Source organism: Malus sylvestris, chromosome 13 (assembly GCF_916048215.2).
Source record: "Malus sylvestris chromosome 13, drMalSylv7.2, whole genome shotgun sequence".
NCBI classification, from domain to species: Eukaryota; Viridiplantae; Streptophyta; class Magnoliopsida; order Rosales; family Rosaceae; genus Malus; species Malus sylvestris.
In genome coordinates this window covers 659,666-677,121 of record NC_062272.1, presented here as the reverse complement: position 1 = coordinate 677,121, position 17,456 = coordinate 659,666, and the positions used below count along the sequence as shown (strand labels likewise).

General features: G+C 36.3%; 4 protein-coding genes across 4 annotated transcripts; 3 read left to right on the top strand and 1 right to left on the bottom strand.

Annotated features, from left to right (window-relative positions):
* The first annotated feature begins 5,479 nt into the window (after window positions 1–5,479).
* On the top strand, window positions 5,480–6,054 carry LOC126597100 (defensin-like protein 2). Its single transcript, XM_050263871.1, has 2 exons — window positions 5,480–5,639; window positions 5,725–6,054. Exons 1-2 carry the CDS (start codon window positions 5,576–5,578, stop codon window positions 5,922–5,924), a joined length of 264 nt encoding a protein of 87 aa, XP_050119828.1. The 5' UTR covers window positions 5,480–5,575; the 3' UTR covers window positions 5,925–6,054.
* A 4,601-nt stretch (window positions 6,055–10,655) lies between these two features.
* LOC126597099 (defensin-like protein 4) lies at window positions 10,656–11,250 on the top strand. The gene is made up of 2 exons (XM_050263870.1): window positions 10,656–10,814; window positions 10,920–11,250. The coding sequence occupies exons 1-2, from the start codon at window positions 10,751–10,753 to the stop codon at window positions 11,117–11,119; spliced, it is 264 nt and encodes an 87-aa protein (XP_050119827.1). The 5' UTR covers window positions 10,656–10,750; the 3' UTR covers window positions 11,120–11,250.
* Window positions 11,251–13,955: 2,705 nt separating this feature from the next.
* LOC126597101 (defensin Tk-AMP-D1.1-like) lies at window positions 13,956–14,557 on the top strand. The gene is made up of 2 exons (XM_050263872.1): window positions 13,956–14,130; window positions 14,226–14,557. Exons 1-2 carry the CDS (start codon window positions 14,067–14,069, stop codon window positions 14,423–14,425), a joined length of 264 nt encoding a protein of 87 aa, XP_050119829.1. The 5' UTR covers window positions 13,956–14,066; the 3' UTR covers window positions 14,426–14,557.
* A 1,273-nt stretch (window positions 14,558–15,830) lies between these two features.
* LOC126596700 (uncharacterized) lies at window positions 15,831–16,349 on the bottom strand. The gene is made up of 2 exons (XM_050263370.1): window positions 16,181–16,349; window positions 15,831–16,066 (listed from the first exon to the last, which is right to left on the bottom strand). The coding sequence occupies exons 1-2, from the start codon at window positions 16,347–16,349 to the stop codon at window positions 15,831–15,833; spliced, it is 405 nt and encodes a 134-aa protein (XP_050119327.1).
* Between the last annotated feature and the right edge of the window lie 1,107 nt (window positions 16,350–17,456).

Here is a 17,456-nt window from a genome sequence, read left to right as displayed (position 1 = left end):
AATTACTGCGGTGCCATATGGTTCTACTTCTCAGGGTCCCCAAACTGCAGTACATCAGTCTTTGCCTTTGCCACCATTTCAATATCCTGTTTATCATGTTCCCTCACAGTATCCAGCAGGATATCTTCCACCATCACAAACTCTTATGTATCCTGGTGAGTCGTATGGATATGGTTTTATTGGTCATCCTAGTGATCCAAATACTCATGCTGCACATCTTAATGTGGGAGCTCAATTTGGGCCTCGAGGATCACATGGGGGTCAATACAGAGGCAATAATTACAGGAATAATAACACTTTCAGGGGACGAGGATATGGTTCCAGCAACTCACGGCCAAATGGTAATAATTCTTGGTCTGGGAGTACTTCTACAAGGACAAATGCTGTGATAGAATGTCAAATTTGTAACAAAATGGGGCATACTGCAGCCAATTGTTATCAGAGGAACATCAATGCTTCTACTTCAAACTATGTTGTTGAATGCCAAATCTGTGGCAAGAGAGGACATTCAGCACTTGATTGTTATCAACGAAGCAATTATTCATATCAAGGGCAGCTTCCACCCTCATCATTGTCTGCAATGCAGGCTCAACAAACCACACCATTTGTTCCTCAAGATGCCTGGATTGTTGATTCCGGTGCATCTCATCATATGACAGCTGATGTTAATTCCTTGAATCATGTCACACTTTTTGAGGGTTCTGACAAAATCACCATTGGTAATGGTACTGATCTATCAATCCAAAATATTGGGTCAACTACTTTACAAACTAACAATCACTCTCTTATTCTCAACAAAGTGTTACATGTTCCACATATTGCGCGAAGTCTTTTATCTGTGAAACAACTCTGTGCTGACAATAAGAGCTGGTTTATATGTGATGAATCTGAATTCTTTGTGCAGGACAAGAAGATAAGGGAAATAGTGTATCAAGGAAAGAGTAAGCCTGAAGAATTGTTCCAGATTCCGGTTGTGCAAAGGCAGAGAGGAGTACAGTCGATTACAAGTAGTCCAGTTGCTTATGTGGGTAAAGCTATCAAATGTGATACATGGCATCAGAGATTAGGGCATCCTACTCCTGAAATCATGAATTGTATGTTACAAAAGTCGAATATTGTGGCTGATAGAGATAGTAAGTCTAGTGTTTGTGTGTCTTGTATTCAGGGGAAAATGTCTAGAACTCCATTTCCAATTAGATCAGTTACTTGTACTTCTCCATTTGAAAAAATCCACTCGGATGTTTGGGGTCCTTCTCCTGTGAAGTCCTTAGAAGGTTATAGGTACTATGTAACTCTAATTGATGAATATACCAGATATGTGTGGATTTTTCCGATGAGTAATAAATCAGATGTATTTCAAATCTTTGTGAGATTTTATAATTTTGTCCTTACTCAGTTTGGGGTGCACATAAAAGGTTTGCAAACAGATGGTGGAAGAGAGTATGTTAGTAAAGCTTTTACTGATTTTCTAGCTAGCAAGGGTATAAGTTCATTCATTTCTTGTCCATACACTCCACAACAGAATGGAGTGGCAGAAAGGAAACATCGCCATATAGTTGAAACTGCAATCAGACTTCTCAATGCTGCTGGTTTAACTTCTGAGTTTTGGTATTTTGCATGTGCACACTCTGTCTTCTTGATTAACAGAATGCCATGTAAGATTCTTTCTTTGTCCTCGCCTTATCAACTGCTATATAGGAAAATCCCTGATGTACACTCACTCAAGATTTTCGGATCAGCTGTGTTTCCTTGGTTAAGACCATATGCAGCAAATAAATTGCAAGCCAGATCTGCTATGTGTATATTTTTGGGCTATTCTATGGGGTATAAAGGAGTTATCTGTTTTAATATGCAAACTCGGAAGTGTATTATATCTCGACATGTTGTGTTTGATGAATCATGTTTTCCTGGGAGATTACCTAAGGCAGTTCAGTCAGGTGGGGTACAAAGTCATGAATCACAAAGATGTACACCAGTGATTATACCAGTTCCTTTATATCACAGAGAGCATATCAATAGTCCAATGCATGAGTCTCAGGTGCTTGCACAAGATTCTAGTTCAGCTGAGGTAAATGTAAATCGACATCAGTCTCCATCTATCTCCCACAATGATACTGCAGTTGTCTCGGATTCTCAGGCAATTGAATCACCATCAACACCAGGCTTTACTCTTTCCTCTCACACTGCTACACTTCCCTTGCTTCCTGTCATTGATCCTGCCCAGTTACAGGTAGTTCTACCTTTTGATGCTTCATCTTCATCTAGTGCATCAGATAATGTTCCGATACGTTCTCATGGGATGCAGACTCGGTTACAAACAGGTGCAATCACAAGACAAAGTTATTCTAACTATCTAGCCTTCCTACCTGAGTTGTCTTCCTTACAACTACTGGATGGTAGTTCTGATAATCAATGTTTACATCCATGTCATGCTGGTTTCTCATTTCTGGCTCATGTCTCCGATCATGAAGAACCAAAAACTTTCAAAGGTGCTGCCAGTAAGAAAGAATGGCAGATTGCTATGCAGGAGGAATTTGATGCTCTCAAAGCTCAGGGAACTTGGATTTTAGTTCCACCTCCATCACATCGAATGATAGTTGGTAGTAAGTGGGTTTATAAGATCAAGAAGAATCCCGATGGGTCTATTTCCAAATTCAAAGCCCGATTGGTTGCCCAGGGCTTTACACAAGAACATGGTCTTGACTACTCTGAAACTTTTAGTCCTGTTGTTAGACATACTACAGTCAGGATTATACTTGCACTTGCTGCTCAGTTTGGTTGGTCTTTGCGCCAATTGGACGTCAAAAATGCTTTTTTACATGGTGAATTAGAAGAAGAGGTTTATATGCAGCAACCCCAAGGTTTTGTTGATCAGGAACATCCAACTCATGTTTGCAAATTAGTGAAATCTCTCTATGGTTTAAAACAGGCTCCTAGGGCTTGGAATTCTAAGTTTACAAGCTATCTTCCAGCCTTTGGGTTTACACCTTCTCTTTCTGATTCAAGTCTATTTGTCAAGACTGATAATGAAGATATTATTTTGTTGCTGTTGTATGTGGATGATATCATCCTTACTGGTTCCAATTCCATAAAGGTACAAGGCATAATCAACAACTTGGCAGCAGTGTTTGATCTTAAAGATATGGGGCGCTTAAGCTATTTCTTGGGTTTGCATATTCATTACAATGATGATGGGTCTCTGTTTATTAACCAATCCAAGTATGCCACAGATTTGTTGAAAAAGGCAGGCATGGACTCTTGTAAGCCCACATCTACTCCTTTCAAGCCACACACACAGATTCTTGCTGGTGAAGGTACATTGTTATCTGATCCAAGTCAATATCGAAGTATTGTTGGTGCCCTTCAGTATTTGACTTTCACAAGGCCTGATCTTGCTTATTCAGTGAATATGGTGTGTCAATTTATGACAGCACCAACTGATGCCCATTTTCATCTGGTCAAAAGAATCCTCCGTTATATTCAGGGAACCATCAGCTATGGTTTATGCTATACTAAAAGTGACAATTTCCACATCAATGCCTATTCAGACTCTGATTGGGCTGCAGACATTACTACTCGACGATCACTTTCCGGGTTTGTGGTCTATATTGGCTCTAATCCTGTTTCATGGCAATCGAAGAAGCAATCTACAGTATCCCGCAGTTCTACTGAAGCTGAGTACAAAGCTTTGGCACACTGTGCAACTGATGTGTCATGGATTCGATCTGTGTTCAAAGATATTCATCAGTTTCTTCCTCGTCCTCCTGCTCTTCACCGTGATAATCTGTCAGCCCTTGCCTTAAGTTCTAATCCGGTGTTTCATTCTAAAATCAAACACCTTGATACAGATTACCATTTTGTTAGAGAAAAGGTCCAAAAAGGTGACATCAGTGTTCATTACATTCCAACAGATGATCAGGTTGCTGATGTATTCACCAAGGGCTTACATAGTCCTGTTTTCTTGAAGCATTGCCGGTTTCTTGGTTTGGGATTGTCACCGATTGTTCAACAAACTAAGCTCGGTTGCTCCATGCTTAGTTTGAGGGGGGAGTAATAACCATAGTAGTTGGTTAGTCGGTTATACAGTTGAAATAGTTGGTTAGACAGTTGTAAGGTTGTTAAGTAGGATTGGATTGTTAGAAAGATAAAAGAATATAAGAAGGGTAGTATTGTACTTTTGTAACTGTTAGTTTTCTCTACATAAACGAAATGTGTAAGGCATTTGGGTGGATCTTTTCATCTTCCAAAACATATATTGAAGAGTTCATCATTCTCTGTAGCTTCTTTCTTTCTCTAGTTTTCACAAGCTATTCTTTTCTTTCTCTTTGTTAATAGCAAGCGGTAGTATTTCTTCTTGCTCGATCTTGTTAACTATCTTCATCGTTAATATATATATATTACGATTATAGGCATGCATAGTAACCTTATTTTGTTTGAAATAATTGTTTAAATGGACGACAGTTGGTGAGGGTAGGACCTGCGAGTTTCAGAGTAACCGCGTCAATGGAACTTGCGTGAGTAAAAGTAATTGTGTAGTTGTTTGTCAAACTAAGGGCTTCCCTAGTGGCTGGTTCTTGGGTTTATGCCGCAGATGCTTTTGCACAAACAATAGTAGGCTAATTAATTAAGCTAGTGATGGGCTGATCACTTATCACTTAATTATTAGTGGGTGCATGGACGCATGTACTTTGGTGCTAGTGTGGAACTAGCTGGAATAATTCACTGTTGGGTTATTAATTAATATCGTATCTCTGTTATGGTTTTTCGTGTCTGTTCATCGTACATTGTGCGGTCAGAAATTATTTTAAATATTTTTATTTAACAATAAACATAAATAGTACTTAATAAAAACTGACTGCACGACGTACGATAAACGGACAATATTTTTGTTTATTAAGTATCACCGTCATGAGTTACTTCGTACAGTATGTCGTACTGTGTAACTTCTTATTTATCAACAAATTTAATTCCTTGTAATGCCCTACAAAATACAATTAACCATCATTTCCTCAAGGTTCTACTTTAACATTTTTATTAAGGAAAACTAATGAAAAGGGCTTGAAAACTTTGAGTTTTAATGATAAGGACAAAATAAAGGGTTAACCACGTTACCGAAAGCAACATAATCTTCGTCTACACCTAATGTGCAAATCATGATAAGAACTATGGTGTTTTATGTGAGATATATATATGCCGCTTCATTTACATATAAAAATGTGAATAATAAGTCAAATTTGCTTAAAAGTTAAAACCCAAATATTCTTTTAAAAGCAAAAGTTAAATGTGCTCGAAAAAGAAACCCTAATATGCATAGAAAAATGTATGGCGGATAACTTAGTCATCAAAAATAGAAATTTTGTTTACGGTGCCTCTTAGGTTGGAAATTTCAACTTTGTATTTTGGGTGTGGAGCAACCTCGCTTTACGCTGACCGATCCTCTTTAAGTTGCGCTACATCCTTATATAAAAAGCCTTCCATGGTTATTGTTCTTTGCATCAGCGTCTAAGATCTCTCTTATCACACACAAGCACACACACAGAAACACGCAGTTCAAGTCACAAACACACAGATTCAAATGGAGCGTTCAATGCGTCTGGTTTCAGCCGCCTTCATTCTTGTCATGTTTTTTGCTGCTACCGGTAATTATACCTCCTTTTAATCATTAATTTTTTATGATGTTTCGAATAAAGCATCTTTTTTAACAAAATTTTTTTTGATCTTTAGAGATGGGGCCAATGAGTGTTGAGGCAAGGACTGAGTCAAGCAAGGCAATTGAGGGAAAGATTTGCGAGGTTCCGAGCACCTTGTTCAAAGGGTTGTGCTTTTCGTCCAACAACTGTAAACACACCTGCAGAAAAGAGCAATTCACCAGAGGCAAATGTAGTGGCTTGACCCGTACATGCGTGTGCACCAAAAAGTGCTAATTAATTTGTTAAAAATAAACGTAATCTGTGTAGAAACCGTGCTTGTGTAATGCGATGGATTGATATGGCCCTGTATCCACATGGTTGCTTTTGCTAATAAATTGAATGACCGTGCATGGATCATTATTCATATGTCTAGTGTAGTGTTTTTACTGCCCCTTACGTACTTTTAATCGCCTATTATCCTATATGTTTTTCTTCAGAGTTATAATTAACATTCCAGATTATCACCACAGACTCTTCTTTTGTTTATTGACTTTCAATTAAGAAGGAGTGATAGATAATTATTGTTAAATGCTAATAACAATTTTTTTTGTTTCATTTTGACAAGGCATTTTGTTGAAAATTTTCACTTAGTGTATACTTGGATTCAACACATTACTTTTATTTGTGTCACAAAGATTATTTAAGTCGCATTGTCGATTTCAGATGTACTTTTCTAGCCACACCTTCTATTGTATTAAGTTCTTTTGACCTTTAAACCAGTTGTAATATATGTAAGACAAGGTGAGGTTAATGCACAAGAAAAAAAATTAGGAAAAGGTTCGAAATTGCTTAAGGAACTTTTAAGAAAAGACTTAATTGTTTATTTTTATTTTATTTTATTTTAGAAGAAATAGTCCTTAAAGATTAATATTTTCTTGTTAATTAACATTTTAAAACTCTTCCACATTTTTTTTTCTTAAAACACTTTCATAATTTTCTCTCATTTTTCTGCATAGTATGTGGAGTATTGCCAAGAATGGAGCCACCTTCGGCCCAAGGGGCTGATGCCCTAACTCGGTTTTTTGTGAAAAAATCATACATATTGCATATTATAATTTCAAGTGATAGAGCATTTTAGGTTATGAAATTTTTAAAGGATCAATTGAGAAATCGTAAGAAAATTAATGGATGAATGATAACATGGTTATTTGTATAGGAATAGATATTTGAAGGTATTGGTAATGAAGTTGTTATGCAACGCTTTCAAAACTTAAAATGCATTGTGAGATATTGTAATATGTTGTATGAAATATTTTATGGATTAATATATGTCCTTTGTTAGTTAATTCTTAAGCCTTTTAATTTATGACTTTGTTTTTTAAGATATCCCGAGTCAAATCGATCTCAAACTTCGTCCCTGATGTATTGCTGTAGTATGAATATATATATATATATATATATATATATATATATGTATGTATGTATGTATTATACATGATTATAAGCATGCATTGTAACCTTATTTTGTTTGGAATAATTGTTTAAAGGAGGAAAAGTTGCTGAAGGTAGAACCTGTGAATCTCAAGACTAACCGCTTCAATGGAACTTGCGTGAGTAAAAGTAACTTTGCAGTTGTTTCCCAAACTAAGGGCTTTACTGGTGGTCGTTCTTGGGTTTAAGCCGCAGATGCTTTTGCACAAAAAAATTGTTAATTATCTAATTAATTAAGCTAGTGATGAGCTGGTCACTTATCACTTAATTATTAGTGGGTACATGGACGCATGTACTTTGGTGCTAGTGTGGAACTAGCTGAAATAATTCACTGTTGGTTAAGTATAAGCTACCTCTTTTTACGGAGACCAACACTCTTTAATTTGCCCTAGATTCCTATATAATAAGTCTTGCATGGTTATTGTTCTTTGCATTAGCGTCTGAGATCTCTCTTATCATACACAAGCACACAGATTACATACAAACAAATTCAAATTGAGCGTTCAATGCGTCTTGTTTCAGCCACCTTCATCCTTGTCCTACTTTTCTCCGCTACCGGTAATTATATCTCTTATTAATAATTAATTTCTTATGATGTTTCGAATAAAGAGTCTCATTTGACAAAAAACAAAATATTTATATTTAATGTAATTCGATTTGACAGAGATGGGGCCAATGGGTGTTGAGGCAAGGAGCAAGTCAGGCAAGGCAGTTAAGGAAAGGACCTGCGAGGCTACAAGCGGCAAGTTCAAGGGGATGTGCTTTTCGTCTACCAACAGTAAAAACACCTGCAAAACGGAAAAATTCATTGGAGGCGAATGTCATGGCTTCCGTCGTAGATGCATATGCAATAAAAAGTGCTAATTGATTTGGTATAAATAGAACTGTAATTTGTGTGGAGATTGTGCTTGTGTAATGAAATTGATTGATATGACCATGTATCCACAGGCTTGCTTTTGCTAATAAATTGAATGACCCTCCAAGGATCATTATTTTTATGTATTGTTTAGTATTTTCACCGCACCTTACGCATTTTTAATCGCCTATTATCATATTTTTCTTCAGGGTTATTGCTAACATTCCAGATAATCACCACATACTCTTCTTTTGTTTACTGTCTTTCCATTAAGAAAGAGTGCATGATAATTATCGTCAAATGCTAATAACGAAACTTTTTTGCCATTTTGACAAGGCATTGTTGAAAATATTTCACTTAGTGTACTTGGATTCAACACATTACTTTAATTTGTATCTCAAAAATTGTTAAGTCACATTGTCAATTTCAAATGTACTTTTTTATCCACACCTTCGGTTGTATTATATTCTTTTGACTTTTAAACCGGTAACAACATATGTAAGACAAGGTGAGGTTGATGCACAAGAAAAAAATTAGTAAAGGTTCGAAGTTGCTTAAGCAACTTTTAAGCAAGGACTTAATTAATTGTTTTTTACTTTATTTTAGAAGAAATGGTCTTTTAAGATAATGTTTTCTTGATGACATTTCAAAAGACTCTTCCACATTTTTTTTGAAAAAAAAAAACACTTTCATATTTTTCTCTCACTTCTCTACATAGCATGTGTGGTATTGCTAAGGACGGAGCCACCTTGGGCCCAAGAGGCGGATGCCCCAACTCAATTTTTTTTGTGAAAAAAATTGTACATATAGTAATTTTACGTGATAGAGCATTTTAAGCTATGAAATTTTCAAATAATCAATTCAAAAATCAGAAGGAAATTATGGATGAATAATAACATGGATATTTAAAAAAAAAAGAGATATTTGATGGTATTGGTAATGAAATTGTCATGCAATACTTTCAAAACTTGAAAATGCGTCGTGGGATATTGTAATATGTTATACGAAAAATTTTATGGGTTAATATATGTGTTTTGTTAATAAATTCTTGAGCTTTTTAATATGTATGATTTTGTTTTATAGGATGCCCATGTCCATATAGATCTTTGGTTTCATCCTTGGGTATTCCTATATTATGAATTTATAAGAACCTATATATATCAATAATATCATTCTGAGTTACCCTAAGTTTGAAATCTTAACTACAAACTTGTTACAGATACATAGAAAACGGTCCATGCGTTTTCTCCCAACTACCTGCGTCTTCCTGTTGCTTTTGGTGGCCACCAGTAATACTTCTTCTTCCTCAATCTTGTTACTCAATTTCATTGTTAACATATATTATTACGATTTTAAGCATTCATATTTACCATATTTTGTTTTGATAATTGTTTAAACGGACGATGGTTGTTGAGGGTAGGACATGGAGTCTCAAACTAATCGCTTCATGGGAACCTACGTGAGAAAAAGTAATTATGTTGTTGTTTGCCAAACTGAGGGCTTCCCCATGTTAAGATAGTTTCACAGAGAGAAATAGAAAAGGTTGAACAGAGAGAGAAAAGAGATAGAGATGTATATCAGATAAAAGCTTTCTTTCTTAATACCATATGATTTACAACGCTCACTTATATATGTGTTCAGCTACAAGACTTGTGAAGCAAGTAATTCATAACCTCCTTATCTCAACTAACTTCTTCTAACCAAGTTATCTAACCTCTCCAGATTCCAACTAACTAACTATATGTATTTTAGCTGATTTAATCTTTTGACACATGGCTTTTGTTTTAACCATTGATAGTCTCTTCACTTGGATCACACTTTTGAACTTCATCCTTCTTACACCCCAGAGGCCACTGTCGTGGCTTAATTACGCCATATATGCTTTTGCACTGGACATTGTTAATTAGCTAATTAATTAAGCTATTGATAAGCTGATCACTAATCACTTAATTAACAGTGTGTTCATGGACATATGTACTTTGGTACTAGTGTGGAGCTAGCCGGAATAAATAAATGACCCAAGTCATAGTTGGATTGTTAATATTGTATCGTTGTTATGATTTCTAATGTTCTTGTTTGTTAAGTAGCACCGTCATGAATTATTTTATACAATATGACATGCTATATGTAACTTCTTTATTTGTCAACAAATTTAAGTCTTTGTAATGTCCTATGTTTGAAATACAATTAATCATTATTTCCTCCACTATTCTACTTTTAAATTCATTTTACTAGGCTTAGCCAAGTTAGCTAATGTAACGTAATAATCTTCTCTATACCTAATGTTCAAATCCTTATCTATATAATTTAAATTATTATGGTATAAACAAACAAAAAAATTTTAAAAAAAATTATATCGTTATAAGAACTATGGTCTTTCCGATGAGATATATATGGCGCTTCGTTTACATATAAAAATCTGAATAATAAGCCAAATGTGCTTATAACCCAAATATTATTTTAAAGGAAATGTTAAATGTGCTTGAAAAAGAGAACCTAATGTGCATAGAAAATTGTAGTGTGGAGAACTTAGTCAATAAAAATAGGAATTTGGTTTATGGTGCCAATTAAGCTGAATATTTCAACCTTTTATTTTGGGCGTGGAGCTACCTTTCTTTACGGAGATCAATCCTCTTTAATCTGCCATATATCCCCTATATAATAAGCCTTCCATGGTTATTGTTCTTTGCATTAGCGATTGAGATCTCTCTTATCATACACAAGCACACACACACAAACACACATATCACACACCAAAGAAACACATATTCAAATGGAGCATTCTATGCGTCTTGTTTCAGCTGCCTTCGTTCTTGTCCTGCTTTTCGCTGCTACCGGTAATTATACCTCTTTTTAATAATTAACTTCTTATGATGTTTTGAATAAAACATCTTATTTGACAAAAAGCTGATTTTTATATTTAATGTAATTTGATTTTACAGAGATGGGACCAATGGGTGTTGAGGCAAGGAGTAAGTCAGACAAGGTAGCTAAGGAAAGGACATGTGAGGCTGCGAGCGGCAAGTTCAAGGGGTTGTGCTTTTCGTCTACCAACTGTAAAAACACTTGCAAAGTGGAGAAATTCACCGGAGGCCAATGCCAGGGCTTTCGTCGTAGATGCATGTGCAACAAAAAGTGCTAATTAATTTGTTAAAAAAAATGTAATATGTGTTGGGATCGTGCTTGTGTAATGAGATGGATTGAAATGACTCTGTATCCACAGGGTAGCTTTTGCTAATAAATTGAATGACCCTGCATGGATCATTAATTTTATGTCTTGTGTAGTGTTTTCATTATTCTTACCTATTTTTAAAACACTAACACATTTTGCTCCCACTTCTCTACATATTCTCTACATAGTATGTGTGGTATTGCTATAGTATGCATTTATAAGAACTTATATTTATCAATATTATGATCCTAAGTTTTTAACCAACCCTAAGTTTGAAATCTTAACTGTAAACTTGTTAAAAAGTTGTTATGTATATGAAAATTGTAATTAGGTTACAGTAATCTAAATTATGAAGCCAAAACTTAGTTAACAAAAATAGGAATTTGGTTTGTGGTGCCTTTTAAGCTGGAATTTTTCAACTGCTTATTTTGGCTATGGAGCTGAGATCCGTTTTCGGAAATGGATCTTCTTTCCATATATAATAAGGAAAACTAATGAAAATGACTTGAAAACTTTGAGTTTTAATGATAAGGACAAAATAAAGGGTAAAGTGAATAGTACCATGTTTGACTTTTTAGTGTAAAAATGTGGTTTTTCGTTAAAATGAACAGTACCATAGGCTTTTCGTTAAAACTCCCATAATAATAAGCTATGCATGGTTATAGTTGTCTGTATCAGCAAAATCTGATCTCTAATTCATACACAAGCACACACGCACAGATCAAGCACACACTCACAAAACACACATAGATCTAACAGGAAGTCCTCAATGCGTCTTGTTCCAGTCGCCTTCGTCCATGTCTTGTTTTTTGCTACTATTGGTATGAAAGAAGCAATTATGCTTATAAACCCTTTTGCCTTTTATAATTAATATTATAAATATGTACAAATATTTATTGAACATGAAGTACTTCCACGCATGGACGGAGGCACTAGGCAGCATATGCCCACTGGGGGCAGTTGCCACCACTCAACTCTTTTTATGATGGAAAATTGCTCCAACTAAAAATATAAATTGTCCTCTTACGTTCTATACTTCCTATCCTCTCACCCTTCCTAGTCATGTAAGCTAATGGTTGGCAATTTTAGCGTTCTAAACACCAGTCCAAAATCATGTAGTTGGATAAAAGTAGATACATTGTATTGAATTTTCAATTTAATTTAATCTTTAAAAGTTGTCTCCACTAAAAAAGTGTTTCTGACTCCGTCCATGCCTCCACGACTCAAAAGTGTTTTTTTAATTTATGTCATACGTAATTATAATTAGAAGCATTTTTGTCGTGAGAAAACACTTTAAGCCTTCCATAAGCAGTCTTAAACATGTCTCTTTTCTTAATTAATATGATTTTAAGCTAAAGATTGATGTCGTTTTAATGAGTTTGAATTTGGTAGAGATGGGACCAATGGCTGTCGAGAGAAGGGAAATTTTTTAGTTGTGATGGGAATACGGATGGTACACCGTGTGTTTTTATGTAAGTGGTGAAAAATTTTAATTTTTAAGTTATTAACCTTTTAACACACATATCCAATCATTTACATAGAGACACGTGGTGTACCGCCTTATGTGACAGTCACACTGAAAAATCTCTCCAAGAGAAGGACGTGCGAGTCTCAGAGCAGCAAGTTCAAGGCAGTGTGCTTTTTCACAAGCAACTGCGTAAACACCTGCAAGTCAGAGGGCTTCAATGGAGGACAATGCCATGGCTTCCGCCGTAGATGCATGTGCGCCAAACAATGCTAACTTTGTTATATAGTAGTTTGGAATCTGTGCGCGAGAGATGAGTCTGTGGACTTTGGACTGTGCTTGTGTGTAATGAGATAGATTTATTAAGCCTTCTATATAGTGGCCACTCTTGCTATTTAACTAAATCACCCTGTTTCGACAGGGTTTCTTTCATTACTGCTCCTTTTGTTTCTTAACATTCTTGTGTTGTGCTTATAGATGTTTTTTTTTTCCTTTGTCAGATACACAAAATTAATCATCCTATTGGCACTAAGTAGAGGGTTCGTTTGGAAATACTTTTAGAATAACTAAAAGTGATTTTGATGAAAATGCTTTTGAAACCAATCCATAGTAAAAATCCAAATAGATCCTTAAAAAGCATTTAAATGTTTCTTGCAAGAAACATATATTTGGTGCTTCGTTCAAAAAACACTTGCTTTTAGAACTCAAAATTAATTTCACCAAAAGCGTTTCAATTATTTTAAAAGTACTTTTAAACAAGCTCTTATTCAACAATATGATGAGGTATGTGTGTCTGAATATCGGAGAATTCAAAAATTTGAGAAAAGATAGAATGTGTATGAGATTATCAACTAGCCCCAATCAATCCAATTCATGTGTTTTCATGTATTGAATAAAGGATTATGAATTACAATATGTAAGTGGAAAATTATATGAAATAAAGGAATATTGTCATCGTTCGTGTGGGAAGAACGGACAGAGAAAGACATTTCAGTTGAGCGCAGAAATATGCATGCATGGTCCTGTTGTTTCTCTTTCTTTCTCTTTCCTCGTTTATTTGAAGGCATGGCCCGATAACATCAATAATATTACTATGCATGGCACATGCACATATCTAACCTTCTCCAGACTCAAATATTCTTAATACCCATACATTCTTTTAAAACAAAAGTTAAATGTGCATAGAAAAATATAGGGCGGAGAACTTAGTCAACAAAAATAGAAATTTGGTTTAGGGTGCCAATTAAGCTGAAAATTTCAACTTTTTATTTTGGGTATGGAGTTACCTCTTTTTATGGAGAACAATCCTCTTTAATCTGCCCTAGATCCCCTGTATAATAAGCCTTGCATGGTTATTGTTCTTTGCATTAGCGTCTAAGACCTCTTATCATACACAAGCACGCACATACAAACACACAGATCAAGCACACACTCACATAAACACACATTCAAATGGAGCGTTCCACGCGTCTTGTTTCAGCTGCCTTCGTTCTTGTCCTGCTTTTAGCCGCTACCGGTAATTATACCACTTTTAAGTAATTAATTTCTTATGATGTTTTCAATAACGCATCTTATTCGACCAAAAAAAATTTGATCAATGGGATTTGACAGAGATGGGGCCATTGGGTGTTGAGGCAAGGAATAAGTCAAGCAAGGAAGTTCAGGAAAGGACCTGCGAGGCTGCGAGCGGCAAGTTCAAGGGGTTGTGCTTTTCATCCACTAACTGTAAAAACACCTGCAAAAGGGAGCAGTTCACTGGAGGCAAATGTCGTGGCTTCCGCCGTAGATGCATGTGCAACAAAAAGTGCTAATAAATTTGTTAAAAATCAATGTAATCTGTGTAAGGAATGTGCTTGTGTAATGAGATGGATTGATATGACCCTGTATCCACAGGGTTGCTTTTGCTAATAAAATTCAATGACCTGCATGGATCATTATTCTGATTTCTTGTATAGTATTTTCATCACGCCTTACCTATTTTTAATCGCCTATTATCCTATATGTTTTTCTTTAGGGTTTCATTCATTACAACTCCTCTTGTTTCTTGACATTCTTGTGTTGTGCTTATAGATGTTTTCCTTTCTTTATTTTTACATACACAAAAAACTAATCATATTACTAACACTAGGTGGATTCAATAGTATAATGATTTATGTGTCTAAACATCACGGAATTCGAAAATATGAGAAAAATTGAATGTGTATGAGATAAACATCATAAACTAGCCCATAATCAAACTAATTTATGAGTTTCCATGTATTGAACTATAATTGCCATGTGAAACTCACATACTTTTTTATTCCATATATTGGTCAACGCATAAGAAATCATGAATTAGAATATGTAAGTGGAAAATTATATGAAACTTCGAATATATTGCACTACACCTCTGAAGGTAGTTGTGTAAGCATAAAATTAAAATGCGATGCTAGTAAAAAATATTTTCTTTTTCAATTTTGGAAAGGTGAGCAACCTTCTTGTTTATACCATACTTAGGGCCCTTGTATTTTGATCTCGTATAAATACTCAGGGGACTTAAATGTAATTATATAATAAAGGAAGGGGCAAATATGTAATAAGTGATGAGCCCTTATTCTATAATAGGACCCCTCACCCTCACAATTAGGGGAGCCTGCTCGCTTCCAAAGGCCATTTCTTAAGCCCTCTCATCCCCTCAAAGCTCTCACTCTCATATTCAGAGCTCTCTCTCCCTCAGAAATACAATATCAGTGTGGACGTAGCCCAAACCTTGGGGTGAACCACGATACATCTTGTGTTATTTACATTTCTTGCAGATTCACGGTCTGATTTATGTTGTTCTAAGACCCCTCCAGTTTTGTGCATCAACATTTGGCGCCGTATGTGGGAAACGATACAAAAAGTTGTGTCAGTTATCTTTCATTTTTTCACCTCTGCCATGAATCTGCAGAAACCAAGAACCCAAATCTTTTCCAGAAAACCCCCAGAAACAGCAAGCCACCATGTCATCTCATATCTCTTTCTCTCTCTATTCGTTTATGTGTCCTCAGAGAAAAGAACTCTCTTTTTCTCTAAAAAAACTCTCAGGGACTCTCACCCTCCTCCTCACCTTCCTCAAAATTCCCCTCTTACAATCATAAAAGAAACCATTGTCCAGTGTGCGCAAAGCATCCGTGAAGGTAAGTCTCGTCCATCCAATGATGAAGGTTACCAACCCAGATGGTCTTGACCTCGTTGTTAGGCCCCTATTTTTGTGACGGCGACTGCTGCTGTTGCTGTTACTGCTGATACGCCACAGCCTGAGGCCGATGGTGGTTCGGATTGTGGTGAGGATGATGAGAAGTCACCCCGTAAGGCATGTAATGCTGCGGGTACACCATCATCTACTGCTGCATCATCGCCATTGTCGCCGTCGCCGGGTATTGCATGGCTATCCATTGCTGGTGGTGGTGGTGCTATTGTTGCTGCTGGTGCTACGAAGTGCCCAGGTTGATGCAGCTGTTAGATTGCTGGGCCATGTATGAAGTTCCGAGCTTGTGATATTCTCTTCTTTCTGCACCTCTCTCTTTAGAAGTCTCGATTCTCACCAACAAATCTGATGACTTGGGCAGAGAAACAGAGCACTCTACTAGGTGGCGGTGGGGCATGCGCAAGATTCATCATATAAGCCACGACATGGTAACCTCCAGGAACATAGTGCAGGAAGTGGTAACTCTCACCAAAGAGACAGCCAGAGTGCCCATGGCTTGACGCCATCGTGGCCAGAGATGGGCGGTTTGGAGGCAAGAGGATAAGCGAGGAAGTTAGTCTGCAGCTTTCTGGTTCCAGGGTGCCCGTTTCTTCAAACGGGTTTTCGGGATGGGTGAGGATTGAATGGGGGGAACGAGATGAACAAGCTGCTAAACAAGCAAGTAAAGCAGGGGCGCAATTAGGGATTCTTTTGCTTTTAGTTGAACAGGCCGAAAGAAAAAGCAGAAAAGTGGAAAGAAAAGTACTATGATGGGGTTTTACAGCTGGAGTACACCAGCTGATGTTCAGACAGCAAAAAAGAAAAAGAAAAAAAAGGAGTGAGAATGAATGTGCACGACCAAGCTGTCCAAGAAAAGCAAGGGAGTCTACAAGCAAAAGATACCTTACAAAACAACATGGGTGGACATAGAAGGAGCAGGGAGATCAAGAAAAGTAGAAAACAAAAGCAAAAGCAAGGAATAAACACCCCACCAGAATGATGAGATTTACTTTCCTTACTTTGAATGATGTAATTTATTTTTCTTATCTTTCGGAGACATCTGTATAAACCCCATCAGAGGGTAAAAAAAAAACGGCAAAGCCCAAAATAAATGGGCTGGAATGTTGTGTGAAGGGCAAAGGCCCATATGCCCAAAAAGAGCCAGACCTTCTATTATCACCAACCAGGTGATCAAAAGTATGCCCAGTACTTCAAATTATACATGAGCATTACTCATGTCAATCACACATAAACATTCATGAGCATCGCTCATGTCAACATCCATGAGCATCGCTCATGTCAACATCCATGAGCATCACTCATGTTAACATCCATGAGCATTGCTTATGTCAATCAACATAAACATTCATGAGCATCACTCATGTCAATCAACATAAACATTCATGAGCATCACTCATGTCAATCAGCTTCAAAAGCTTCATTTACAGAGCTCTAGCTTCAAAAGCTTCATTTACAGAGCTCTAGCTTCAAAAGCTACATTTACAAAAGCAATCAGCTTCAAAAGCTACATTTACAAAAGCAATCAACTTCAAAAGCTTCATTTACAGAGCTCTAGCTTCAAAAGTTTCATTTACAGAGCTCTAGCTTTACAAGCTTCATTTACAAAAGCTCTA